Source organism: Macaca thibetana, chromosome 1, assembly GCF_024542745.1.
Source record: "Macaca thibetana thibetana isolate TM-01 chromosome 1, ASM2454274v1, whole genome shotgun sequence".
Lineage (NCBI taxonomy): Eukaryota > Metazoa > Chordata > Mammalia > Primates > Cercopithecidae > Macaca > Macaca thibetana.
Window position 1 is genome coordinate 61,633,554 of NC_065578.1, and position 27,973 is coordinate 61,661,526.

General features: G+C 41.4%; 2 protein-coding genes across 4 annotated transcripts in view; one reads left to right on the forward strand and one right to left on the reverse strand.

The window, feature by feature from the left end:
• Window positions 1-14,041, reverse strand: part of LOC126948445 (translation initiation factor IF-2-like) — a 109,926-nt gene extending 95,885 nt beyond the window's left edge. Inside the window, exons 1-2 of the mRNA XM_050780275.1 lie at window positions 13,985-14,041; window positions 13,448-13,895 (exon numbers count right to left, since the gene is read on the reverse strand). Coding sequence (XP_050636232.1) covers window positions 13,448-13,895; window positions 13,985-14,041 — 505 coding nt within the window. The remainder of the gene's footprint in view (window positions 1-13,447; window positions 13,896-13,984) is intronic.
• Window positions 294-27,721, forward strand: USP1 (ubiquitin specific peptidase 1). 3 transcript variants are annotated; one of them, XM_050753555.1, is made up of 9 exons: window positions 294-310; window positions 15,636-15,871; window positions 17,570-17,690; window positions 18,246-18,350; window positions 19,531-19,691; window positions 21,106-21,797; window positions 23,615-23,785; window positions 24,456-24,657; window positions 26,223-27,721. In XM_050753555.1, the coding sequence occupies exons 2-9, from the start codon at window positions 15,702-15,704 to the stop codon at window positions 26,956-26,958; spliced, it is 2,358 nt and encodes a 785-aa protein (XP_050609512.1). In that variant the 5' UTR covers window positions 294-310; window positions 15,636-15,701; the 3' UTR covers window positions 26,959-27,721. The 3 variants fall into 3 exon arrangements, with proteins under 3 accessions (XP_050609512.1, XP_050609439.1, XP_050609357.1); XM_050753482.1 differs by lacking the exon at window positions 294-310 and adding an exon at window positions 12,422-12,681; XM_050753400.1 differs by lacking the exon at window positions 294-310 and adding an exon at window positions 13,162-13,521.
• Window positions 27,722-27,973: the final 252 nt, after the last annotated feature.

Consider the following 27,973-nt stretch of genomic DNA (forward strand, 5'->3'; position numbering starts at 1 on the left):
AACATTAAGGACACCGTATATATGCCCTTGTGAACTCCCCTCCCACACGGACTTTAGGCTTGGCTATGAGATTTGCTTCGGACAATGACGCAATAATACTGAAATATAGGCAGAGGCTTGGCATGCGCTTGTACATGGGACTTTCTCCCTTGGAATGCTGCTGCCATCACCATATGGAAAAGACAGATTCGGCCCTCCGGCGGCGGAGTAATCACAGGGAGAGAGAGGCCCAGCGGTCCCACTAGCTGCATGTAGCCAACGAGGCAGCCCAAGCAAGATCTGCAGAACTGTGCGGCCAAAGCGGAGAAACGTGAGGAATAATCGTTACTTTAAGTCACCAAGTCTTGGGGTGATTCCATTCCAAGACCTATACAAAACCTAATTCCAAGGTATTTAGGCTGAAAGAAGGAAAAAGACATCATAACCATCACACAATCCACATATTAGAGCCTCTATACTTCTGTATACTGTACACTGTATATTGTATATTTCTTTAATTGAAAAATACACGGGCTGTTTTCAAAGTCCAAAATGAGGGCCAGATGCTGTAATCGCCAAACGTGTTCTTCCTGCCCACTGCACAGACAAAACCAATTCACTGAGACCATGGTATTACAGTACAGTATTTAACGAATGCAAGGCAGCCAAGCAGGACTGGAGTTATCTCTCAAAACAGTCCCCCGAAGGCTCAGAGGTTAGGTTTTTCAAGGATAGTTTGGTGGGCAGGGGACAAGGGAATGGATGCTGTTGATTGGTTGGGGATGCAATCATAGGGGTGTGGAAAACAATCATCGTGCACTGTGTACCCCTCTGGTGGGGGGCCGCAGGACTGGTTGAGTCATGAGTCATAGTATGGGTGGGGTCAGTCATTTGCCAAAAGTCTGACAAACATCTAAGAAGAACAATCTTGGGTTCTATAATAGTGATGTTATCTATAGGAGCAATTGGGGAAGTCACAAATCTTGTGACCTCTGGACCTGAGCAGTAAGAGATTAGCGAAACTGATGCAAGGCAGGTGAGCCCCAAAGTGGAGCTTAGCCCACGAGAGTTCTTGGCTTTGTCCAGGAAAGAATTCTAGGGCAACCCAGAGGTAGAAGAAAACAGCTTTTTTACATTTTTAAAAATTTTATTTTAAGGATTTTAGAAGAAAACAACTTTACTGAAGAGGCAGTGTTACATGCAGGGCAGGGTTACCTCTAGACAGACAGTAACAGCTCAGGGCAGTTTTGCAGTCATATTTATACCCACTTTTAACTGCATGTAGATTAAGAGGTGATTTATGCAGAAATTTCTAGGGAAGGGGTAGTCACTTTTGGATCATTGGGTCATTGCCATGGAAAGGAGCAGTAACACCTGGGTATTGCCATGGCAACAGTAAATTGACATAGCACACTGGTGGACATGTCTGATTGAAAGCTGTTTTTGCCCTGGTCTTGTTTTAGCTAAAACTCAATCTGGTCCCACGTCTGAGTTCCACCTCTGAGTCCTGCCTGCTACCTTAAAACTATGCCTACATTCACATTCTAGCAGAATTCAGGCCCCTCTCATAATCCTAATCTTTTGGCCTTTTATTAGTTTCACACATGCAGTTTCAGTCCTCAAACTCAGTTTTAGGGAAGGACTATTATCATTCTTGCTTTAAAAAACTCCCCCCATGGTTAGCTTGCCCTACCCCCAGGAGTGAGCAAAGACAGCTAGCCTAGAGCCTGTGAGGCTAGAAGCAAGATAGAGACCAGTCTGGGCAACACAGCAAGACTCTGTCCTTAAAAAACAAAAAAAAACTAGCTCGGTACGGTGGGGTGTGCCTGTAGTACTAGCTACTCAGGAGGGTGGGGCAGGGAGGATCACTTGAGCCCAGTAGTTCAAACCTGCAGCTATGATCATACCACTGCACTCCAGCATGGGTGAGAGAGAAAGACTGTCTCAAAAAATAATAATAATAAAGAACAGAAACAAAGTCCAACATAAAATGGCAAAGTAATATACAATGAATAGTACATTATGACATGCTTAAATAAGATTTATTTTTAAAAACTAAGGCTTATAAACCTTTAATAATATTGTGATTTTTAAACATACAATACAGTAAAACAGTATGTTATACGACATACTCAAGTTAGTCAGAAAATATTTTTAAAGATGGACCTGAAATTTACCAGAAGGTAAGGATGCTTTCAAAACGTGAGAGGACCCAGAAGCTAGCTGAAAAGGAGTTCCCACATATTAAATTGTGACCATTTATTTTTTGCTTCAAAAAGGAAATAAAAATTATACTTAATCAAAGCAAGTTAAGATTGTAAAAAGCCATGGGTCTTTGAGCCATGATACTCAAAAGAAAATAATAATGTATTTTCTCTTCAAATACGTAGTATTTTATTATAGCAAATTTTATTCAGGGAAGGAAAAAAATATTGTAGAAGTTTAAGTGTAGGTCTCTTTTCAGGATGGTTTAAACATATAAAGAATACGAGAATGTCAATGGCATGACAAAGACAAGACTCTTCCTGTAAAATATAAATAGGTTCATGAGACTTCCTGCAACCCCCTCAGCACCTGCCCACTTACCGGACATTCATCCACTAAATTGTTACCAAACATTAAGGAAGTGGGGCAAGGCATTCCTTTCACAGGCATGAGAGGTCCTCCCACTTGACCCTGGGGCTAGAAACTGAAAAAGAATTCAAAGTTGTGAAGCCAAGTGGATTTTACCTTTGTATTTTTATGTTCTCCTTTTTCCTCTAAAGCAGCCAGAAAAGCTGAATTTTTACCTTTTAAACAGGTTTTAGTTTGTGGATTAATCTTTTGTTTAAATTTAATTACTGAATGGTGATTTCACCAGTTGTTTCGAGGTTGGTTGTCTTTACTAAAAATGCTGGATGAAGGCCAGTGGGTCACACACTGAGCCTTTCTTTAACTTACAACTACAGTGTCAGAAGAACTATCACTCTAGTCCAAAATATTATCCTCCTCCTGTTGTGCCCATTTGCTCTGACCTTTCCCAGGGGATGAAATAAGAAAACAATTCATTTACAGTGCTTTTTTAAAAAAAAGCTTTTTGTGTTTTTCAAAGTTATACATAGGCCAGGTGTGGTGGCTCATGCCTATAATCTCAGCACGTTAGGAGGCTGAGGCAGGAGGATCCCTTGAGGCCAGGAATTCAAGACCAAACTGGGCAGCATAGCGAGACCCTGTCTCTAAAAAAAAAAAAAAAATTCAAAGTTATACATGTACATGAGTTAAAAGTTTCAACATATCTTCCTATTCTCCAAGGCAACCACTTTCAACTTTTGACTGATTCTTTGGTATTTACCTTCATATACCTAAATAACATGTTTAGGCCAGGCATGTGGCTCACACCCATAATCCCAGCACTTTGGGAGGCTGGGGTGGGTGGATCACTTAAGCTCAGGAGTTCGAGACCAGCCTGGGCAACATGGTGAAACACTCTCTTTACAAAAACAACACCAAAAAATAAGCTGGGTGTGGTGGAGTGTGCCTGTAGTCCCAGGTATGCAGGAGGCTGTGGTGGGAGGATCATTTGAGCATGGGAAGTTGAGGCTGCAGTAAGCCGTGACTGTACCACTGCGCTCCAGGCTGGGCGACAGAGACCCTGTCTTAAACAAAACAAATATGTTTATATTTCATCTTCTTGATTTTTTAGTTACCATTTTGTTGATTTCCCAATATGGAAGATGAGGATTTAGCTTTCTTTTGCACACTCCTTTGCATCTCCACCATACATGTACACTTTCAGTTCTTTAATTCTCCTGAAACTTATAATTTGCTCATCCTGCACAATCAAGAGGATGTAATTGATGCAGGATGTCCAGAAGGTCCAGATCTTTTCAGGTTATTTTATGATAGAGGGCAGGAATACTGTTAACATAGCCCTGGAACCAAACTGTAAATGTGCACTTTTTTTAATGAAAAAGAAATAGACTTCAGGAGGCCGAGGCAGGTGGATCACGAGGTCAGGAGATGGAGACCATCCTGGTTAACACGGTGAAACCCCGTCTCTACTAAAAATACAAAAAATTAGCCGGGCGTGGTGGTGGGCACCTGTAGTCCCAGCTACTCGGGAGGCTGAGGCAGGAGAATGGCTTGAACCTGAGAGGCGGAGCTTGCAGTGAGCAGAGATCGCGCCACTGCACTCCAGCCTGGGCGACAGAGTGAGACTCCATCTCAAAAAAAAAAAAAAAAAAAAAAAAAAACAGAAAAGAAAAAGAAATAGGGTCTAGCTCTGTCACCCAGGTTGGAGTGCAGTGGTACAATTGTAGCTCACTGTAGCCTCAAATTCCTGAACTCAAGCAATCCTACCACCTCAGCCTCCTGAGTAGCTGGGCAGATGCTCACCACTACGTCCAGCTAGTTAAATTTTTTTTTTTTTTTTTTTTAACGTAGAGATAGGGTCTTGCTCTGTTGCCCATACTGGTCTCGAACTCCTGGCTTCAAGCAATTCTCCTGCCTTGGCCTCCCAAAATGCTGGGATTATGGGCATGAGCAACCACATCCAGCTAATGTGCACTTTTGTCTGTTTCATGGAATGCCACTGTTTCTGATCCTTTCTTACGATTGGAATAGAAAAGAATGCATTCACTAAAATCAGTGGTGCATACCAAATATCTGAGGATGTATTAATTAACTCTAGTAAATATACCACATCTGTCATGACAGCTGCGATCAGGCCTACTAATGGGTTTCACTTGCAGTAATCTACTGTCATCCTTCAGAGTCCATCTATTTTTGCAGGGCCATATGGTGAATAAAACAGAGATATGATGGGAATCAGCACCTCTGTTTCCTTTAAAATCTTAAGAGTGACACGAATTCCTGCTGTCTTCTCTTGAGATATAATATTGTTTGATTTCCTGTATTTCCTATGTGTCCCCCCAAAATTCATATGTCGAAGCCTTAACCTGCAGTATGATAGTATTTGGAGGTGGGGTCTCTGGGAGATAATTAGGTTTAGATTATATCTTAGTTCATTTGGGCTGCTATAACAGAATACCATAGACTGGGTGGCTTATAAACAACAGAAATTTATTTCTCATAGTTCTAGAGGCTAGGAAGTCTAAGATTGAGGCACTGACAGATTCTGTATGTGGTGAAGGCTTCCTGGTTCAAAGATAGGTGTCTTCTTGTTGCATCTCGGCCTGGGGAAAGTGTGAGGGCACTCTCTGGGGTTTCTTTAACAAGGGCACTGATATCATTCCTTAATTACCTCCCAAAGACCTCACCTCCAAATACCATCATGCTGGGGATTAGATTTCAACATGAATTTTGGGGGACACAGACATTCAGTCTCTAGTAGATAAGGTCATGAGGGTAAAGCCCCCACCATGGGATTAGTATCCTTATAAGAAGAGGAAAAATTCAGAGTTCTCTCTCTACACACTCACACTGAGAAAGGGCCATGTGAGGACATAGCAAAAAGGTGGTTGTCTGCAGGCTAGAAAGAGCCTTCACCAGAAATGGAATCTGCTGGGACCTTGAACTTGGACTCTCCAGCTTCCAATACTATGAGAAGTAAATGTCTATTGTCTAAATTTCCTGGTATATAGTATTTTGTTACAGCAGCCTGAGCTGACTGAGACTGTGCCATGTTCCGCTGGAGCTAGGAAGCAGTTTCAAAGGCTTTCACTGGGCCTTCCCCACCATTATAGCTTTTACCAAATAGGCAAAGGTCCTAATGCATTTGCATCAATTGCCAAAAATGACAACCCCATTATACATTCGAAGAGTGGGGAAATGACCATTAGGTGTGGTCACAGATCCAGTAGTAAACTCACTCTGAGCTGGACCTTGCCATGACTCCATTTATTAACTGGCTTCTCTATGCCCCCATTATAACAGAAGGCCACGATAATGCTTGTGGTCTGTGGATAACAAGTTAAATTCATACCCTCTGTCTCATAATCCTTGGACTGTTTGGGTATGTCCATTTCCCCAGGGTACAATCACCCAATGACTAAAGATCCCTTTGGGGAAGGACTGAGGAAACCATTACCATTTACACTTGTTGAGGTATAGCAAGGTCCTTCCTCCTGGCCTCTTCAGTCAATGGGTTCCAGGTCTAAAAACGCTCTGGTCTGGAAACTAAGGAATTGACTATTGGGTGACTATCCTTAGCATCCTGGTCATCTATCCTTATTTTTTTTTCCCACTGGTACAAAATAATAGAGCTTAGTTTGTTGTCTATTTTGCCCCTAAAGACACCCCCATCTAGTAATCATTTCTATAACTCTCTGAGGGTCAGGTCCCCTTGGTAGGTCATTATAGTTGTGACCTCCCAGCTTCTGGTAATACTGTCACTTGGCCAGTATTGTTTTGGGGTCTATCATCTCCATTGCTATCAGTGAGTCAGAGTCTGGGAGTCCTCTGCTACCATCAGTCCTGGCTTGCAGAGAGCCACCACTGAACTTTTCAGTGATGTTTATGTCCTTTGCACCAGTGCATTCCTTATGGCCTTGGTAAACGGTGTGTCCTCTGGGCCTTCCCTCAGAACAGAATGATAATAACCTTCCAGCTGTACATAATATATCCACTCTAGCAGACTCATTTCTGTGAGCCTTTTAATACCTTTTCGAGCCACCTGCCTGCCCTAGCACTCCTAGCATTTCGTTTTCTTTTCCCATGCTTTTAGGAGCCATTGTAGAAGTTAGTGAGTGTTCACGTCAAGTTTTGGGGGTCCTTGGCAGAATATTAAATCCTGTATTTGGGAGAATACTCCAAATTCAATATAACTTTCCCATTCAATTTCATGTTCCAGCTCCCCTTGCTTAAGCATCATCTGAATCCAGTCCCATGTACTCTTCTGAAGCTCCTGTTGGTACATGCTTGTCTAGGTCTTACATCTTCTTTGGGGAACAGTCCTTTACCTCTACCAATCAGGCACAGCACCTTCCCAACTAGGTTATGCTATGATTTAACCCTAATTATAGGCCTACTGGCCAGAAGGTTAGATGAGAGGTGTGAGTGCTGGGGGAAGGGAGAACATGCCTTTCAAGTAGAAGCCTCTGCAATGTCTTCTAGTACAGGAAAGTGATAGCTCTTAGTAGGGAGGAGGGGCTATACCGCAGGCATCAGAGGAGCCTGGGGATCAAAATTTTCATGATCACTACCCAGATGTCCCCTCCATGTGTCAGGGTGCTCCGACCCTGACTTTGACACAACAGACCTATTTTAGGCATTTAACCATCTTTTAAGTTTGGCCACTCTAACGTAGTCTTGATGCTCAGCTTTCTCCACCCTTCCCCTGCAGATGAGAGCTGCTTTTTGTGAAACAAAGAGGTGCTCTGGCTTTCACACCAGACCTTCAATTGCTTATTACCTACCCTTAGCTGTTCTTTATTTTTCTGTAACCAATGGAGTTTAGCAATAGTCATCCAATTCTGTTATCCTTATAGCTACTACTTCCACCACATGTCTTAACTGCTAGATATATCACACCTGCTAGTGCATTCTCTTTCACCTGGTACATCATCCTGATTGGACCATTACCTTGTGCCAGGAGCTGATTATGCTTCACCTAGCACCTGCTAGGTAGTTTATAATTCAGCTCCCAAACCCCATCTGGTTGTCTACTTTCTCCAACCAATCCTCGTACTAATTCTTGCAGGCAGGCTTCTTGAGGAGCAGATGCAGAGAGAGACAAAGCTGGAGCACAAGATGTGAAAGGAAGGGAGAGGAAGTAGGACTGGGAAGAGAATGAAGTCAAATTCCAGTACAGGTCCATAAAGCTTTGGCCAGCTTGGCTAAGAGCTCTGGAGTGAATACTGCCCATCAGAGGTGTCCAGTGGTGGGACATAATGGCTGGGCCTTTATAGTCCAGCCTTGCTTAATCACCCAGTTTAGGCTGCAAAGAGCATGATTGTGGGCAAGGCCATTGTCTGCGGTTGAAAGAACTGACAACTGGAGGTACTCTTTGCAGTCTGGGAGCAAGTCCTTCCTTGAAGGGGGATCTGGGCAGCTCATCTCCATATCTACCACAAGGGCAAACAGATACCCAGCACATTCTCTTTTCAAGGAACCAAAAGCTGTACAGTACTTTTCAATTTTTCATCTTTTGGGGATACCTTCACCAGCTGGGGATTTTTTTAACCTGGTAATCGGAAGCATAGCAGATAATGCTATTTGTCCTCTAATATCCATTCTATCCTTCTTCCTTAATATTATAACCCCTGAGTTTTAGTTGGGTATATGGCCACCCAGAATAATGTTGTTGTCAAATGACTAAGTTCTGGCCAATGGGCAGTAAGTAGGAATGGTGTGTACAGCTTCCAGGAAGTATCCTTAAAGAGAGGGGACCATGATCATCTCTGTCCTTTTTTCTTTACTGCATAGGAGTATAGACATGATGGCTGTAATTTGAATAGCTGTAAAGGACTGAAAGGTAGAAGCCACATGTTGAGAATGGAAGAAATTAATTAGGTCCCTGATGGTCACGAAATCACCATACTAATCTAGACTGCCTACTTCTGCATTATGTATACATGATAAAGAAATTAATGTTAATTTTAGCTAAGGACACTTAAAAATATTCAGTTACTTATAAACAAACCTATTCCTATTGGATGCAGAGTTTGGTTCCTATAAATTTGTGCTACACATAACCTTAAAAGAAATGTGGTGTTTAGTGGAAGCATTTGGGCAGTGGGTGGTAAAGACTCAGATATTGCAAGATGGAAAACTGGTGACCCTTGTTCTCCAGTTGCCAGACATTTGGTAAACCTGTTGCCAGCTTTAGAAGACAGATCACACGCCAATCAAAATTGTGGCATGAAGGGAAATGGTTGGAAATATCTATAAACTTGGTATTTGCTGGCTTTTCTTGACACTTTAAACCAAGTTCTACGAGAGATGAATTCAGGCCAGAAGTAACCAATTTGCATGTAGAAATGGAAAAGAATACGGTTTTGCCAAAGGAGAAATTCTGTCTGTAATCCAAGTGGATTAAAAGTCTCATAATTTGGGCTGGACATGGTGGTTCATGCCTGTAATCCCAGCACTTTGGGAGGCTGAGGCGGGTGGATCACGAGGTCAGGAGTTTGAGACTAGCCTGGCCAACATTGTGAAATCCCATCTCTATTAAAAATACAAAAATTAGCTGGGCGTGGTGGCAGGCACCTGTAATCCCAGCTACCTGGGGAGGCTGAGGCAGGAGAATTGCTTGAACCTAGGAAGTGGAGGTTGCAGTGAGCCAAGATCATGCCACTGCACTCCAGCCTGTGCGACAGAGGAAGACTCCATCTCAAAAAAAAAAAAAAAAAAAAAAAAGTTTCATAATTTGAAGCTTTAAAGGGTGGAAAAAAACCCCCCACTTCTTCTATGCCTTTAGACTGAAGAACAGTTGGCCCTCCACATTCATGGGTTCCATATACATGGATTCAACCAACCACAGATCAAAAAACCTTATGAAAAAGGGACACAAAGTTCCAAAAAGCAAAACTTGAATTTGCCACATGCCAAGTGTTAAATACTATGTCAAATCCATGTGAATGAAGTGATGTGTAGGCATTGTATTAGGTAACTGAGTAATCTAGAGATGATTTAAAGTATACGTGCGAGGTGCATAAGTTGTATGCAAATACTATACCATTTTATATATGGGACTTGAGCATCCTCGGATTTTGATATCCGTAACAGTCCTGGAACCAATCCCCCATGGATACCAAGGGATGACTATACACAGAAAGAGTGCCTGTGAAACTTTGGAAGGAAATATGCCTGGCATTTACCCACACACGACTGACAAATATAGGATTGAGAATGCTGTGAACCTATTAAGTCCCATTGTTTCCAAAGAGATTAGCTGTCATTAAGAGTGTGGTAGCTGGGGAGCACAGAGAAACTAGGAAAAAAGTTTCTGGGCTTAAAAACTCATCTAGGCAAGAACTGTGGCTAGAATTTCTCCCACAAACAACTGACTGAAAGCAAAAGGATAAGAAACATACTAAATTTTTACATTAATTGTATTGCCAGAAACACACCAAGCTTCTGCTATTGCTATTGACAAGCACAGTTGTGGAGGCGTTTGATTTTTCTGAAGCAGCATTAGCAGAAGCCTCAGTGTCCAGCTACTTGTCCTATGGGCCTTGACAGACAGGATGTAGGACATGCATAGCACTGGTGCAGATAATAGTGGGTATAGTGTGGTTCTACAGTCAGCAGCACAAGCAGCTTTCTGATGGTGGAGGTCTCCTAGCCATGGCAGCAGCAATGTGATTCACAGATGTCACTTCCTGATCATAGAAGAGTCACTGCTTCTTTAGTGGCCTGGTTCTGTGAAAATTTTGGGACTCATTCCTGAAAAACTAATCTAGAGGCTATTTAATCAACCCTCCCAAATATTCAATACCCTTTGTGTTTATACTAGCTGAAATGGATTCTACTTTCCACAACTGAATCTTAACTGATACCACACACTGTGTACAGGAAGAATAGTGGCTGCAGACAATAGGATCTCAGGGATATGGGAAAGTAGAATTGCTTATCTATTCTCGTAGAGTTTGAAAGTAGCAATAATTCTGCTAGTACTAGAAAATGAGACACTGCCAGTCTGTGGTGCACAATGGCTAAGACTGACCTATATAATTTTCTAATCTTGTCCTCATGTATCTGGTTATCTGCTGGTTCAACCTCTGTTTGTATGTTAAACACCTCAATCTTAATATTCTAAGAACGATGATCCCTCCCATTGAGCCCACTAAGACTCCCATTTTAGCAAGGACCAACACTAAGTTGCTCAGGTGAAAAAAAAAAATCATTGTGACTCTTTTTTTTTGAAGGGGGGCTGGGGGGGCAGGGTCTCACACTGTCGCAGTGGTGCATCTCGGCTCACTGCAGCCAGGGGATCCTCCCCCCTCATCCTCCTGAGTAGCTGGGACTACAGGCACATGCCACCATGCCCGGCCAATTTTTGGAGATTTTGTAGAGATGGGTCTTGCCATGTTGCCCAGGCTGATCTTGAACTCCTGGGTTCAAGCGGTCCACCGGTCTTGGCCACCCGACCTGTTTTTTCTTACATTATAATACAGCCAGTCCATCAGTAGAGCTCGTTGGCTGTGCTCAAAATGTATCTTGAACCCACCAGTTTTCAACATCCCACCGTCTTATTCCCGACTACCATAATTTATTCCTTGGCTTATTGAAGTAGCATCTTGGCTGACCTTTCTGCTCGTACTTTTTTTTTTTTTTTTTTGAGACAGAGTTTTGCTCTTGTTGCTCAGGCTGGAGTGCAGTGTGGCGATCTTGGCTCACCGCAACCTCCGCCTCCCGGGTTCAAGCGATTCTCCTGCCTCAGCCTCCGGAGTAGCTAGGATTACAGGCCTGCACCACCACGCCTACCACCACGCCCGCCACATTTTGTATTTTTAGTAGGGACGGGGTTTCTCCATGTTGGTCAGGCTGGTCTCCAACTCCCGACCTCAAATGATCCGCCTGCCTCGGCCTCCCAAAGTGCTGGCATTACAGGCGTGAGCCACCGCGCCCAGCCCTGTACTCTTGAAGGTCAACGTGTAATCCCACCACTCCCCAGCTCAGAATAATCCAACGACTCCCATCTCCTTACTCGGCTTACCCAGGGTCCTGCCTGTCTCACTCATCTCATCTCCTCCCATCTTCTTTCCCAAATTCACTGTGCTCTAAGTGCCCTGGCCTCCTTGCTTCTTTTCAAAACACCAAGCGCATTAAGCTTCAGGACGTCTGTAACTTGCTGTTCTCTCTGCCCGCACCATTCTTCCCCCAGATTCCTCCAAGGCTCGCTCAGCTTTCATTCAGCTCTGCTCAAATGTCAACTCAAAGAGATCTTTCCAGGCTATTGTACCCATCACTTATTTTAGTGTCACTTATGTCTCCGTCTCCAGAATGTAATGCTCCTTTATGACAGGGAATGCCTTTCGTCCCCCGCGCCTTGAAAAATGCCTGGCACATAGTAGGCACCTTAAAAATACTTGATTTAAATGGATCTGGGCTGAACGTATCCTGCTTAATTGCAGCACTTGAGCTGAGGTCACCTCATCAAAGCAAGCACACAAACACAAAAGGAAGCACAACCAGATGAGGCCTGCCTGCCGCTCCTGAACTCTTTGGGAGGGCTCGCGCGGGAACCCTGGGAAGCTCCCGCGGCCGGAGCTGGGCCTGAAACTGTTCTTTCGTTTCCTCCTGCGGCCGAGAAGGGGAGGGGTAAACAGGAGAAAATGAGGCGAGTAGGGGCTGAGGAGTGGGCCTCAGCTCTACAGCATTCGCCTGAGAATGTATCGTTATCCGTGGCAGCGCCTTGTCTCATTGGATGGCCCTAGGCCTAGTGTGGCCGCGACTCCAAACCGAAAGCCCGGGCGAAGCCCCGGCATGCAGCCGGGCAGCCATTTTCCGGAGCGGCTCTCTCGGTCACCCCGCCCGGGCGCGTACGCACGAAGGGAGGCGGGGCTTGCCGCGAGGGCCTCGCTCCGGAAGCCGCACCCTCCGCGGCGTCCCACCGTCGAGGATTAACAAAACGCCAAACAGGATTTCAACAGTCGGCAGCGAAAGCGCGCACTCGAGCGCCAATGAGAGCGGAAGGAGGGGCGCCGTGCCTGAAGAACACTCCGTATGTCGAACAATGATTGGCTGGAGCCCACCTTTCTTCTTTTTTGCTATTAGAGGGACTTGCTGCTCCCGCCCTTCTAATTGGCTTTGGTCTAGGTACTTCTGATTGGTTTCCCCCGGGCGGTGGGAGGCGCGGTTTTGGGGATTGTTCATCATGGATTGGTGAATTTGGGCTCCTTCTCGAGGCGGTGGCCCGTCCCGTCTGCTCTCTGTCCCGTCTCCCGACCCGTACGCGTTTCCCTCAACTCGCGCGCACGAATGGTTAAAAAAAGGGTGTGAGGCTCGAGCCCGCCAGCCAGGCCGCTAGCACCTCGCGCGCGCCCTTAGCGAGGACCCGCACGAGCTGCCCGGCTCTCTGCCTGCGCTGTTTGAAACTGTGGAACCCGTTAGGCTCTTGGGGAGCTACAGTCCCAGCTGGCTCTGGAGCCCGTGCGTGCCGGGGGCGAGTGACCGTCGCGAGACGGCTCCTGCCTTTCGCGTCTCTGCAGCGTGGAGACTGGAACCGGCAATTTCAAAGGACGCCACGTTCAATCGCAGCGCTGGCGCGGGCGGAGGCTAAAACACGGGGGTCCTGAGACTGAGGAAAACGCGCCAAGTTCCCCTCGGTGGCGGAGTGCGAAAGACCCTAGCGGTTCAGGCGCTCGGCGAGCGGGGCTGCTGCTTGTTGCGCTCCTGGCTATCCCGGGGCGGGCGCGGATAGGCGCCGCTCCGGGGATGTAGTTGGTGCCGGTGCAAGGCGGGACCGAGCGGCGGTCGGGGTTCCCGCTCTTGGGAGCGGATGGTCACTCCCCCGCGGGGAGGGTGATCCGACCAGATTTTCCTGGGGCCGGGGGGACCCGGCGGACTCGGAACAGGGACTCACCTGTCGCACCCACACTCATTCGGGTTGGACTTGCCGGCGTCACTGCCGCGGACATCGCTTTGGGCCATGACCAGGTAAGGAGGGCCTGGGAGGAGGGGCCGGCGCCCCGGCGCGGGGGCAAGTTCGGCCGGCGCGGGAGAGGAGCTGCCGGGGAGACCCCCGGGACCGTGTTGGCCTCGCACCCTGGTCGAGCTGCCAGCGGGAGCCTTGTGTGCCTCGGGCGGGGCGCCTGTCTTGCCGCCGCCGGGACGCGAGAAGGCAGGTGCGGGCTGGGCGTAAATAGGCCAACTCCGCGGCGAGGGCGCCCGGCGCGGGGGTGTGGGCCGAGAACGCCGCCGCCAGCCTCCCCCGGCCCGGCAGCCTGGTCGCTGCTGGTTCTTCCAGCTTCCTTTCCGTTCCCGAGAGCGGTGAAGGTTGGGGAGAAAGAAACGTTTCCACGCAGGTTGCCCTGGGTCGGTCGGTAATTGCGAAATTTTACCGCGCATTTTCTTTCACTTACACTTTTTCCAGAAGTGTTTAGAACGCCGCGTCTTAAACCTTGGCGAAGATGTCCTTGTATATTTTTCTTGAAAAATCGGAATCGAGTCGTGTCATCTCAAAAAGAATTTAAAACTGTTGGGACTGAGTATTCACGCTGTCAACAGATAATGGTCGTTTCGTCGTGCTTTCTGCGAAAGTTGACTTAGTTACAGGAGAAATATTTTGCATGTAACAGCCCCCCCAGTTATAAGGAAAGCCAGGAGCAAGAAATAATAGCACGGAAGATACTGCACCTGGCAAAATGTTACATTCTCGGTGTGAACATTGCTTTGAGGGGCTAGGAGGTTTGGTTTGTTGATTAAGCTGACGATCCGCTATTTCACCTGCCTAATCTTTCTTCCCTCCTGTGAAGTCTGGTTACTCTGTCGGTTTGAGATCCAGTTTCTGTCATCCATTAGAATTGGCTCTCGAGAAAAACATTTTATCAGAATCATTAATGCTTGGCGATCCCTGAGAACTTAGCGTAGGTTAGTTTGTCATTTAGAAGACAGCGCTTCCTCAGAAGCATTAGGTGAAGCATTAGGTGGATAGGAGAGTAAGTGAAGTTGGAGACAGAATGGGGAGATTGATCAGCTTTTCCAGTTCTTCCTGACTTGGGTCTCAAAAATGGTTTCGGTGCTGAGTTTAGTGTGAATTCCTAGATCAGTGTCAGCCACGTGAAATGCTTATTAAGGATGGAATTTGAGTGAGTTTTGTGTAGTTCATTTTATTACTCTGCATTTTAAATTTGAAACTCGTTGCTGAAGTTTTGGGCTTTAAGTAATTTTATTATGGTAATACTCTAGTTAGATAATTTTTCCTCACATGTCCTGAAAAATAGGACTGATGTAGAAAATATTAGTAACTCCTACAAATGTTGCCATATTTTTTCCTGTGAAAGTTTTGCTTTAAAACAGGGTGGGAAAGTTGCAAATGGCAAACCAAATCATCTTTTTTCCTACTCAAAGCACTATTTTTGGAATCCAAAGTTTTAAAAAAAGTTTGGAAAACGAGTATTGTGATTTCTGGCTCATTAAGAATTGGATTTACACAAAGTGCATCCAACAGTGTTTTGTATCACTGTCTCAACTTTGCATGTGTTTTATTATTGAAAGATAATAAAACTTTACGGTTTTAGGTATATCTTAACACCATCTCTATGCCTTGAATGCAAATTATACTTTAATAAACTTTTTAGGTACTTTATTTTCATGTATTCATGTTAATAACTAGAAAAGGCATTGGAAGAGAGGACTCATTATCGTCCAGCACTACTTTGATTTTCCATTCATCCTTTCCATGTACTTGAGAATTAGAGGTGGTAGTGCTCAATTTTTCTGAATGAATTATTATAATGAAATATTAAGTTTTTACTACTTACACTACTTTACTGTAGGTCTGCTAAATAGGATATTTTGTAATGCGACCCTTAATCCATAGCAGACTGATTTTAAAAATTCAGTAGCTTCTATTTTTTGTTCTTTAAGAATAGTGTGGTAAGCTTTTTCATTTAAGCAATAAATATTGAGTGCCTATTGGCAGGCATTAGGTTTTCAAATATTAATTTCTAAGTACCATTCCCTTGGTAAATTTGTTTTCAAAATTGATGATTTTGTTGCCTAAAACTGATAACCGAAAACTAATGAAACTTTTTCTCTGTGATTAACAGATATAATTGATTACAACTTTCCTCTATAAATTAATTATTGACAACTCCTTGGGATTTGAGAAAAAAATGCCTGGTGTCATACCTAGTGAAAGTAATGGACTTTCAAGAGGTAGCCCATCAAAGAAAAACAGACTTTCCTTAAAGTTTTTTCAGAAAAAGGAAACTAAGAGAGCTTTGGATTTCACAGATTCTCAAGAAAATGAAGAAAAAGCTTCTGAATATAGAGCATCTGAAATGTATGTATCTTACATTTCTGTACTTTAAAAATTCTACAGTGAAGCAGCAGTGAACTTGGTTGACACCTCCACTCTGACTTGATAGTCTATAGAGGCACAAAAAAGTACACTTCAGTGTACTTCTTAATAAGTCAAGTCTAGCCGTTTATAGTAGGAACAGCAAAACTGGTGGTGCACCATAGGGATCACATCCGTAATGTTTAACTCATGAACACTGTGCTCAGCCATGTAGACTAACTTGGAGAAATATTCATAGATTAAAATTGTCTTTCTGAATTTAAATTTATTTGTCGTGCAAAACATTTGTGTAGGGGTAAAAGGTTATATATATATATGTATATATATTTGTTTGGTTCAGAAGACTTGACGGTTATAAGACATTTTAAACTGTAGTCATGTGACTAGTCATACCTGTTGGAGGCATACGATTGCAAATTATAGAAATAAACTTAAAAATAAGTAATGCTTTTGATGCAAATAAATTCTTTAGCTACAGAAAATAAATCAGAACAAAGTGAAATACTTTATTCCACCACCAGCAGCTCTAGCTGGAGTCTGTACTGCTTCCCTGTTTAACATATAGTCACTCTGCTGGGTGACTAAGGTGGATTTGGTCCCATGTGTTAATTTCCAATAGCTATCAATAACCAGTTGAGGAGATTGTGTGAGAGTGAACCTTTTGTTTATCAGCATTCATACTTCTAAATACTTTGAGGTGCTGGAGTAATAATAGCTAGCAATTGTAAAATAAAATACTGGGAAGACCTAGTGGGTTTTTTTTTTGTTGTTAAAGAAGTAAAAGAATAATAATGTGTTTATTTTTTGAGACGGGGTCTCCTTGTGTTGCCCAGGCTGGTCTTGAACTCCTGGGCTCAAGCAGTCCTCTAAAGTAGCTGGGATTACATCTCAGTGCCACCACACTCACCTTCTGAACATTTTATTTTTAAGTGAGAGATAGCTAAATAATTTTTTTTTTTGAGACAGTCTTGCTCTGTCGCCCAGGCTGGAGTGCAGTGGCCGGATCTCAGCTCACTGCAAGCTCCGCCTCCCGAGTTTACCCCATTCTCCTGCCTCAGCCTCCCGAGTAGCTGGGACTACAGCTGTCCGCCACCTCTCCTGGCTAGTTTTTTGTATTTTTTAGTAGAGACGGGGTTTCACCGTGTTAGCCAGGATGGTCTCGATCTCCTGACCTCGTGATCCGCCCGTCTCCGCCTCCCAAAGTTCTGGGATTACAGGCTTGAGCCACCGCGCCCGGCCATATAATTCTCTTCATAGACTTTCTTTTCCTTGAATTCTTATTAATATAATCTTACTTAGTTCAGCCTTTCCCAAATATTGCCATGGTTAATTTATTCCCAGGTTTCTGTTCAGTTACACTACTTGATTAAAATGTCAAAGTAGGTAAAACAAATCACAGTCTCTCAGTTCCTCAATTTTTTGCTCTGTAAAATAGGATTAACATCCTTTTAAGGGAATTGTTCTGTGGCTTGGTATGTGTAATAATGTTTTAAAAACTTTCATTCTGGGCATATAGCAGTTTTTGAGCCTGTATTTCTTAAAATGTCATCTGAACAAGATTCACATACTTTTCAGATTATACAACTTTTGGGAAAAGACTAAATCTACGGAAGTAATATTTTCACCTTGTTTCTTTGAGATAACTACTTGATTATCTTTTCCCCCTTCTATATTTAATAGTGATCAAGTTGTTCCTGCAGCACAGTCTTCACCTATAAACTGTGAGAAGAGAGAAAACTTGTTACCATTTGTGGGACTGAATAATCTCGGCAATACTTGCTATCTTAATAGTATACTTCAGGTAAATTGACAGTTTTGCTATATAACAAAACTTTAGTAGGCAAAGAATAATGTAACATTTAATGTTTCTGAGTTATTGGAGGACTTTAATGTCCATACTGTCTTTGCCTTTGATTGTAAATGAACCAGAACAGGCTAAAATAATACGTTGCATGTTGTTAAACTTGCTTTGGGATAAGAGAAGGTGATAGACTAAATAAAGGTGGGATAGCAAAATTGAGTAGACCTTAAGTGGAAGTTCAAACCTTTAATTTCTTTCTCTGATTGCTGGTGCTACAGTAATACGTATCTTATCCCTTGGAAATAACGTTGGCTTTGTGTTGTGTGTTCTTGTAACCTTAAAGTCTTAGCAATATCTGCCCAGACTCAGTGCTTTGTGCCAGTGAGGGAATACACTGGGCTACTACTGATGAAGTGGAGAACAAATTTTGACACAAAACTTAATCTCAGAATTTTAGGTACTACACATTAAAAGGGCCTATAGAAAGCATGATGTTGTTTTAATGATTTTACGTATATTGTTCAGTGAACACTTAGACAGTCTCACTTTTTATAGGTATTATATTTTTGTCCCGGTTTTAAATCTGGAGTAAAGCACTTATTTAATGTTATTTCAAGGAAGAAAGAAGCTCTAAAGGATGAAGCCAATCAAAAAGACAAGGTAAGAACAGTAACAGAAAATAATGTAAAAAGCAAAAGTAAATTAATGGAAATTTACTTGCCTGGAAATGAAGAGACTGCGGGGGTGGGTGACAAAGATTATTTCTCTGTTAACGAACTATTGTCAGGCAATTATTTTTCATTCTTTCAAGGTAGCTAACTAGATAATTCCCTTTTACAGATTGTTTGCTCCTGTAATATGTGTATCAAACTTTTGTTACTTGTATACTATACATTATTGTGTACTATAATCACAATATGTCACACCCATGTACAACCTATTTACCCATTGTGTTTTCAAATTGACTTAAAATTTAAGTAACTACACAGTATTTAAAGAAATCTTTGACTTCCATAATTAAAAAACCATTGTAAGTCACATAAATAGTAATTCAAAAATTCCTCTTAAAATTACAAAAAAAGACGAGGCGTGGTGGCTCACGCCTGTAATCCCAGCAGTTTGGGAGGTGAGGGTGGGTGATGGATCGCTTGAGTGCAAGATTTTGAGACCAGCCTGGGTAACATGGCAAAACCCTGTCTCTACTAAAGATATGAAAACTAGTAGGGCGTGGTGGTGTGAGCTTGTAGTTCCAGCTAATTGGGAGGCTGAGGTGGAGGATTGCTTGATCTCAGGAGGTTGAGGCTCCAGTGAGCTGCGATCAAGCCACTGCATTCCAGCCTGGGTGACAGAGACCCTGTCTCAAAAAAATAAAAAATAAGGCTTATTTGTATATTCCTTAAAATTAGTGCTATAATGCAACTTAGAAAACCTAGTATTTTTTTTTTTTTTTTTTTTTTTTTTTTGAGACGGAGTCTCGCCCTGCCGCCCAGGCTGGAGTGCAGTGGCCGGATCTCAGCTCACTGCAAGGTCTGCCTCCCGGGTTCACGCCATTCTCCTGCCTCAGCCTCCCAAGTAGCTGGGACTACAGGCACCCGCCACCTTGTCCGGCTAGTTTTTTGTATTTTTAAAGTAGAGACGGGGTTTCACCGTGTCAGCCAGGATGGTCTCGATCTCCTGACCTCGTGATCCGCCCGTCTCGGCCTCCCAAAGTGCTGGGATTACAGGCTTGAGCCACCGCGCCCGGCCGAAAACCTAGTATTCTTAAGTGAGACAAAGACAAAGGGGGAAGGTACTTAATTTGTTCATAAAATTATTGGTTTGTGTGTTTCTTTCTTGACAGGGAAATTGCAAAGAAGATTCTTTGGCAAGTTATGAATTGATATGCAGTTTACAGTCCTTAATCATTTCGGTTGAACAGCTCCAAGCTAGTTTTCTCTTAAATCCAGAGAAATATACTGATGAACTTGCCACTCAGCCAAGGCGACTGCTTAACACACTCAGGTATAGCCTATAATATAATTTTAGGGTTTCAATTTAACTACTTGTTTATATCCTTGGAGGAGAATGGTATGTGAAGAAACAGGAATAAAAGGGCAAGGAAAGTAGAAACTATAGGTCCACAGTCCTTTGTATCTCAGAGGCTCTGAATACTGGAAATTTTTTTCATATATTTGGTGCTAAATTTGTTAGATTTGAATATATTATATGAGGCTTTTTATAGTCATTCATATTTATCTCTAATGTGAATATTCATACATTCTTCTATAGAAGTAGTAATGTATTTAATTATAGAGTACTCCCATATCATGTCGGTGATAAATATTTTACTTATATGCCATATTATCATTGCATCTGAAAATGTCTGAATTTCTAAATGCGTGGTCCTAAGGATTTCACATTAGGAATTATAGGACTATATTCAAAATATGTGTAAGAACTGTAAATTCTAAATATTCTATTTTTGTTATATGTGATTAGAGAACTGTTGGCTAACTGGATTAGATTGCTTTTTGGTATTTTCTTAAAAATGAAACAACATATAAAATAGCCTTATTCAAATAAAATTATACTAATAGGGCAAGTTTTTAAAACAATCACTTAAGCATTCAGTTTAAAAATAGAACTAGGTGCAATTTATTGCTATACCTTAATTAAGAGGTATTGTAGGCCAGTCACAGCCCACACTTGTAATCCCAGCACTTTGGGAGGCTAAGGTATGTGGGTCATTTGAGGTCAGGAGTTCAAGACCAGTGTGGCCAACATGGTGAAACCCCGCCCCTACTGAAAATACAAAAATTAGCTGGTCGTGGTAGTTCGCACCTGTAGTCCCAGCTACTCAGGAGACAGGCAGGAGAATCGCTTGAACCCGGGAGGAAGAGGTTGCAGTGAGCCAAGATTGTGCCACTGCACTCCAGCCTGGGCAACAGAGCAAGACTCTTGTCCAAAAAAAAAAAAAAAAAAAAAGCTATTGTAGCGTGGTGGCCAAGAGCGTGCTGATTTGAATACTGGCTTTTCATCCTAAGTAGTTCTGTGATCTTGGGCAAGTTAATTAACCTCTCTGTGCCTTAGTACCTATATCTGTAAATAGTGGGGATAATAGTACCTCATAGGGTTATTGTGAAGATAATGTATACATAGATAAAAAAACATTTTGACTAAAACCTGGTATATGGTAAGCATTATCTAAGTATTAGTTATTATATTTAGAAGAGGATCAAGGTATTATAATGAAAGTAGGGTACAAGTTACTCTTTTAGTTACAGGTAAGAAATTCCAAATTAGTGCTGAATAAATGTCTTGAGATTTAAAAAATGAAATAATTTATGATTTTCCCTACATGAATTAATTTCTATATAGATTTTATGTACTGTATCTTCAAAAGTAGAATACATGAAATGGAAATTTTTATTTATAGGGAACTCAACCCTATGTATGAAGGCTATCTACAGCATGATGCACAGGAAGTATTACAGTGTATTTTGGGAAACATTCAAGAAACATGCCAACTCCTAAAAAAAGAAGAAGTAAAAAATGTGGCAGAATTACCTACTAAGGTAGAAGAAATACCTCATCAGAAAGAGGAAATGAGTGGTATTAACAGCATGGAGATGGACAGTGTGAGGCATTCTGAAGACTGTAAAGAAAAACTCCCAAAAGGAAATGGGAAAAGAAAAAGTGACACTGAATTTGGTAACATGAAGAAAAAAGTTAAAGTATCCAAGGAACACCAGTCATTGGAAGAGAACCAGAGACAAACTAGATCAAAAAGAAAAGCTACAAGTGATACATTAGAGATTCCTCCTAAAATAATTCCCAAGTGTATTTCTGAAAATGAGAGTCCAAGACCCTCACAAAAGAAATCAAGAGTTAAAATAAATTGGTTAAAGTCTGCAACTAAGCAACCCAGCATTCTTTCTAAATTCTGTAGTCTGGGAAAAATAACAACAAACCAAGGAGCCAAAGGACAATCTAAAGAAAATGAATATGATCCTGAAGAGGACTTGGGGAAGTATGAAAATGATAACACAACTCATGCTTGTGGATTTGAATCTCCAGGAAATACTGTTACACCTGTGAATGTTAATGAAGTTAAACCCATAAACAAAGGTTAGTATAATTCTTAGACTTTGATAGGTAGGAGCATATAATTTCTGACTAAAATTGTTTCAAGAGAAGGAAATTTAACACTGAATGTGAACTATGGTGTTTTAAGTGCTATGCTTAGGTTAGTGTGTGTGTATAGTATTACGTGTGTGTGTGTGTGTGTGTAATGTCATTAAAGTAATTTTAATTTACAGCTTATAAAGTAGGGAAGTTTGGCTGGGTATGTTAACTCGCACCTGTAATCCCAGCACTTTGGGAGGCCGAGGCGGGCAGATCATCTGAGGTCAGGAGTTCAAGACCAGCCTGGTCAACATGGTGAAACCCCATCTCTACTAAAAATACAAAAAGTAGCCAGGCATGGTAGCGCACGCCTGTAGTCCCAGCTACTGGGGAGGCTGAGGCAGGAGACTTGCCTGAACCCAGGAGGTGGAGCCAAGATTGTGCCACTGCACTCCAGCCTGGGGTGACAGAGCAAGACTCTGTCTCAAAAAGAATACATAAAGTAGGGAAGTTCAGTATATTTTAATGTACATTTAAGAATACATTTCCCTTTATGCAATGTTTGACATAAACTGAAGAAGGACATTGCATTTAGTGAAATTTTTAAAGTACAGACTAAGTACAGTCATGTGTTGCTTGACAACAGGAATATGTTCTGAGAAATGTGCTGTTAATTTAATTGTGCGAATATCACAGTGTACTTACATAACTAGATGCTAGAGCGTACTATACAACTAGCCTATATGGTATAGACCAGGGGTATCTAATCTTTTGGCTTCCTTGGGCCACAATGGAAGAAGTGTCTTGGGCCACACACAAAATACACTAATGATAGCTGATGAGCTAAAAAGAAAAAAAAATCAGAAAAAAGTCTCATAATGTTTTAAGAAAGTTCATGAATTTGTTATGGGCTGCAGGCAAGCTTTGCCTATTGCTCCTAGGCAACAAACCTGTATAGCATGTAACTACTGAATGCTGTAGGCAACTGTAGCACAATGGTATTTGTGTATCTAAGCATAGATATGTAAACATAGGTACAGTAAAAATCATGGGAATATGTGGTCCATTGTTAAATAATTGAAACGTTGGTAGGTGGTGCATAACTGCAAGTTACACCATACTTGAACTAGATTTTTACCAAGTTTTGTCCAGATCTACACATATCAAGGAAAATGTGTAATACTGATATGGTGAATAGTTTTACTGAAAATGTCATTCTTATTCTGGGTTTATTCTATGGGGAGGGTGTCTTTAGGAAGGGAGTTACAATACAACTGACTTTTTTGTTGTTGTTTTGTTTTTTTGGAGACAGAGTTTTGCTCTTGTTGCCCAGGCTGGAGTGCAATGGCATGATCTTGGCTCACTGCAACCTCCACCTCCCGGGTTCAAGCAATTCTCCTGCCTCAGCCTCCCGAGTAGCTGGGATTACAGGCATGCGCCACCACACCTGACTAATTTTGTATTTTTAGTAGAGACAGGGTTTCTCCATGTTGGTCAGGCTGGTCTTGAACTCCCGACCTCAGGTGATCTGCCCACCTCAGCCTCCCAAAGTCCTGGGATTACAGGCATGAGTCACCGTGTCCGGCCTACAACTGACTTCTTTTAGAGACAGTAGTAATTCATAGTCAAAGTTTTTATCTTTACAGGGACCTTAAATTTCATTAATAGGGTACCTCTAATAAGCTAATAATGCTAATAAGCTGATCTATGAAAATGGAACTGTTATTCATGATATACTTTATTTAAATGGAAAATTGGTTATTTGGACTATAATGAGAAGCTAATCTATATAGATGTACATTTTCCTATTTTCATTTTAGGTGAGGAACAAATTGGTTTTGAGCTAGTGGAGAAATTATTTCAAGGTCAGCTGGTATTAAGGACGCGTTGCTTGGAATGTGAAAGTTTAACAGAAAGAAGAGAAGATTTTCAAGACATCAGTGTGCCAGTACAAGAAGATGAGCTTTCCAAAGTAGAGGAGAGTTCTGAAAGTAAGCAAAATTGGAGTCTTGTGTGGACCATGATGGAATATTTATAATTCTTTAACAGCACAAAGTCTAATAGACTATAATTAGGGAGGGGAAAAAAGCTAGCTTTTAGCATCTAATGTGACCTTTCTGCTTATCTGGCTTCACTTATACATGGTTAGCTTTTGGGAAATCATGACATCTTGATTTTGATATAGAGCGTGTTAGAATGGAAAACTGAAATGCTTTAATAAGTGCACTTTTGGGAACCTGAGTCTTTGAGAGCTACTGAGGTTATTTTTAACACAATAATTGAGCCACTGTTGTGTCTAGTGCATAGCACAAAATATGGAAATACCATAGGAAATAATCATAGACAGGTTTACCTGTCACATACTGAAAGTTGGCAATTAAACGTAAACTATTTTGTCTTACACTGAGGGACAAAGACCAAGCTTATTTTGTTTTTGCTGTCTGTCATATTTTGGGGCTGATCAAATATAGATATTTAAAAGATACGTATACTGTTGAGGATGCACTTATGAAAGTAGTTTCAGAAGTAAAAAAAATCTCTAGTTATTTAGGAATGGGTTGGTCAATTGAAATTAAATGCTAATTTTGAACATGAAACTTTGTGGTTTATTTTTGAATGTCTGAGAGAAGTATTTGTGAGTGAAAGGATTCTCTTTTTCAGTTTCTCCAGAGCCAAAAACAGAAATGAAGACCCTGAGATGGGCAATTTCACAATTTGCTTCAGTAGAAAGGATCGTAGGAGAAGATAAATATTTCTGTGAAAACTGCCATCATTATACTGAAGCTGAACGAAGTCTTTTGTTTGACAAAATGCCTGAAGTTATAACTATTCATTTGAAGTGCTTTGCTGCTAGCGGTTTGGAGTAAGTATTGTAAATAAGAGCTATATGAAGAAAATGAGCTGCTGTAGAAGATAAGTCTTGTTCAAAATGCTGTAATAGGAATAGAAAGTACTCAAATGAAGTAGATCGTAAAGATTGCTTTAGTAAAGTTTTGTTCTCTTATTAACAGTTTCCCTGTAAAAATGAAACAAATGCTTTTGATATGAATACATATTCTATTAAGTATGATGTCTTTTTTTTTTTTGGAGACAGTTGTCCAGGCTGGAGTGTAGTGTCACTACCTTAGCTCACTGCAGTCTTGACCTCCCAGGCTCAGGTGATTCTCCCACGTCAGCCTCCTGAGTAGCTGGGACTACAGGTGCATGCCACCATGCCTGGCTGATTTTTTGTATTTTTAGTGAGATGGGGTTTCACCATGTTGCCCAGTTAGATCTTGAACTTCTGGACTCAAGCAATCCACCTGCCTTGGCCTCACAAAGTGCTAGGATTACAGGCGTGAGCAACCATGCCCACCCAGTTTCTTTATGCATCTTTTCACATTCATTCCCTCTTAGATGTTAGTAGCAGAATTCAGTAGAGCTGACTAAAGCAGGGAACAAATTTTATATACATCAAGATTTTTTTGAAAGGGCGGGAAAGGCTAAATTCTTCCTTGTTTTAAGGTAAACCAGGAAATTAGTCTTTCCACAGTTTGAAAAAAATGCTCATTGTTTTGGATAGTCTGGTTTTTTTTTTTTCCTGACATGTATAATGTCATTGTATGTGTGACTCCTTTGTACATTAGTTACTTGTTTGAAATTACCATGAGGGCTTCACAGTAGCTCTCTCACACTTGGTTATGTCAGAAGATAACATATAGTCCCTTATTCAGTGGACCTTCCGTTTGCTAATAGTAAAAAATAATATTTTACTTACTTTCCCAATTTTTGGTAGAGAAAAACTTCACACTAAAAATGACTAAAATGGGCTGGGCGTGGGTGGCTCATACTTGTAATTCCAGCACTTTGGGAGGCCAAGGTGGATGGCTCGCACCTAGGAGTTCAAGAACAGCCTGGGCAACATGACAAAACCCTATCTCTACAAAAAATACACAAACTAGTTTGGTGTGGTGGCGGGCACTTGTGGTCCCAGCTACTCAGGAGGCTGAGGAGGAGGAGCCTGAGGTGGGAGGATCACTTGAGTCCAGAAGGCTGTGGTGAGCCATGATTTCACCACTGCACTCAGCCTGGGTGACAGACCCTGTCTGAAAAAAAAAAACCTAAAATGTAACATTTTCAGTTCAGGTTCAGGCTATTTAAAATACCATTTATTTTCTTACTGCACAAAATTAGGAAAATAAAGGAAAAAATACAATTATTTCCTCCACAGAAATGCCTGAATATTAGAAGTTATTAAGTATTTTTTTGTTTCTGCATATATTATAAATATTATTCAAAGTTGGGGTCTTGTTTTGATTCTGCTTTTCTGATATATGAAGACTGAATATTAAGGGTTCATTCAGATTTTTACTTGGTTTCAGATTGGGGTATAACATTTTGAATTTAAAATGGAACTGCAGGAAACCTTTTCTTTTTTTCCTCCCAAAGGTTTGATTGTTACGGTGGTGGACTTTCCAAGATCAACACTCCTTTATTGACACCTCTTAAATTGTCACTAGAAGAATGGAGCACAAAGCCAACTAACGACAGCTATGGATTGTTTGCGGTTGTGATGCATAGTGGCATTACAATTAGTAGTGGGCATTACACTGCTTCTGTTAAAGTCACTGACCTTAACAGTTTAGAACTAGATAAAGGAAATTTTGTGGTTGACCAAATGTGTGAAATAGGTAAGCCAGAACCATTGAATGAGGAGGAAGCAAGGGGTGTGGTTGAGAATTATGATGATGAAGAAGTGTCGATTAGAGTTGGTGGAAATACACAGCCAAGCAAAGTTTTGAACAAAAAAAATGTAGAAGCTATTGGACTTCTTGGAGGACAAAAGAGCAAAGCAGATTATGAGCTATACAACAAAGCCTCTAATCCTGATAAGGTTGCTAGTACAGCGTTTGCCGAAAATAGAAATTCTGAGACTAACGATACTAATGGGACCCATGAATCTGATAGAAACAAGGAATCCAGTGACCAAACAGGCGTTAATATTAGTGGATTTGAGAACAAAATTTCATATGTAGTGCAAAGCTTAAAGGAGTATGAGGGGAAGTGGTTGCTTTTTGATGATTCTGAAGTCAAAGTTACTGAAGAGAAGGACTTTCTGAATTCTCTTTCCCCTTCTACATCTCCTACTTCTACTCCTTACTTGCTATTTTATAAGAAATTATAGGGTGAGTGTATTTTCCTTGTGTATATATTAAACACACCCACACAAACATTGGTAAAGTTGATTATATCAAAGAGTCTTTAGCTTATCTTTTGAAGCTACTGGATATTATTGGTCTCTCTAGGTTTTTATATAAATAGTGAAATTTGAATTACTGAAAACCATGTTAATTTTTAGAATTCATTTTCCTCAGTAGAGACTAGTGATGCATTAGCTTCTGGGAACAAACTTGTATCGGTTCTTAATTAAATTATCCAAAACGGAAGCATTTAAACACTTGGATTTACACCAATCTTTTGTGTTTGCTTTTTAAAATAAAGTGCTCGTATTTGTATTCTCCATATTTTGGAGTAATTATCTACATGATGTTTATAGTTCCTGTGGTTTTTCACCCAAGAAGCAGAATCTCATTCAGTACATTTAGTTTTATAAGAGTCATGAAGCGAAATCCTTGGGCTATGTCAGAGGCACAAAGTCTAGAATGTGTGTATTAACAATAGTGTACATTTTGTGCCTTGATTCACTTAGAAATAAGTGTCTCAGAAAACCTGGACAGTTGCCCTTCTATCTTCATAAGAATTTTATATGTATTTATGAAGATGATTCTGTACTCTAGTATAATCTTTTTGGGCATGGACTAATTTGTATCTCTTTAACTCATATTCTGCACGATCTGTATATAGTATATCAAACTTAGAGGTGTGACCTTAAATTTAACTTTTTTTAAAAACTGGGAGGTCAATAAAATTTAAACTGCTTAACTATGTATATGAATATTTGAATTTTTTACTTGTATATTTTTATAAATACAGCTGAATTTTCTTAAAGAGAACTAAGTGTGTGTATATATATATATGTATATATATGAGAGAATAAGCATGCATAATCAGTACCTTTATTACGGAATACTTTCTGATAGTGCAGGAGAAGAGTTTTTCAAAGAGGAGAAATTGTGCTTAGTCCATCCAAGCTGTCATACTTAAAAGAGGTTTATAATGACATTTGTTGCATCTAATTG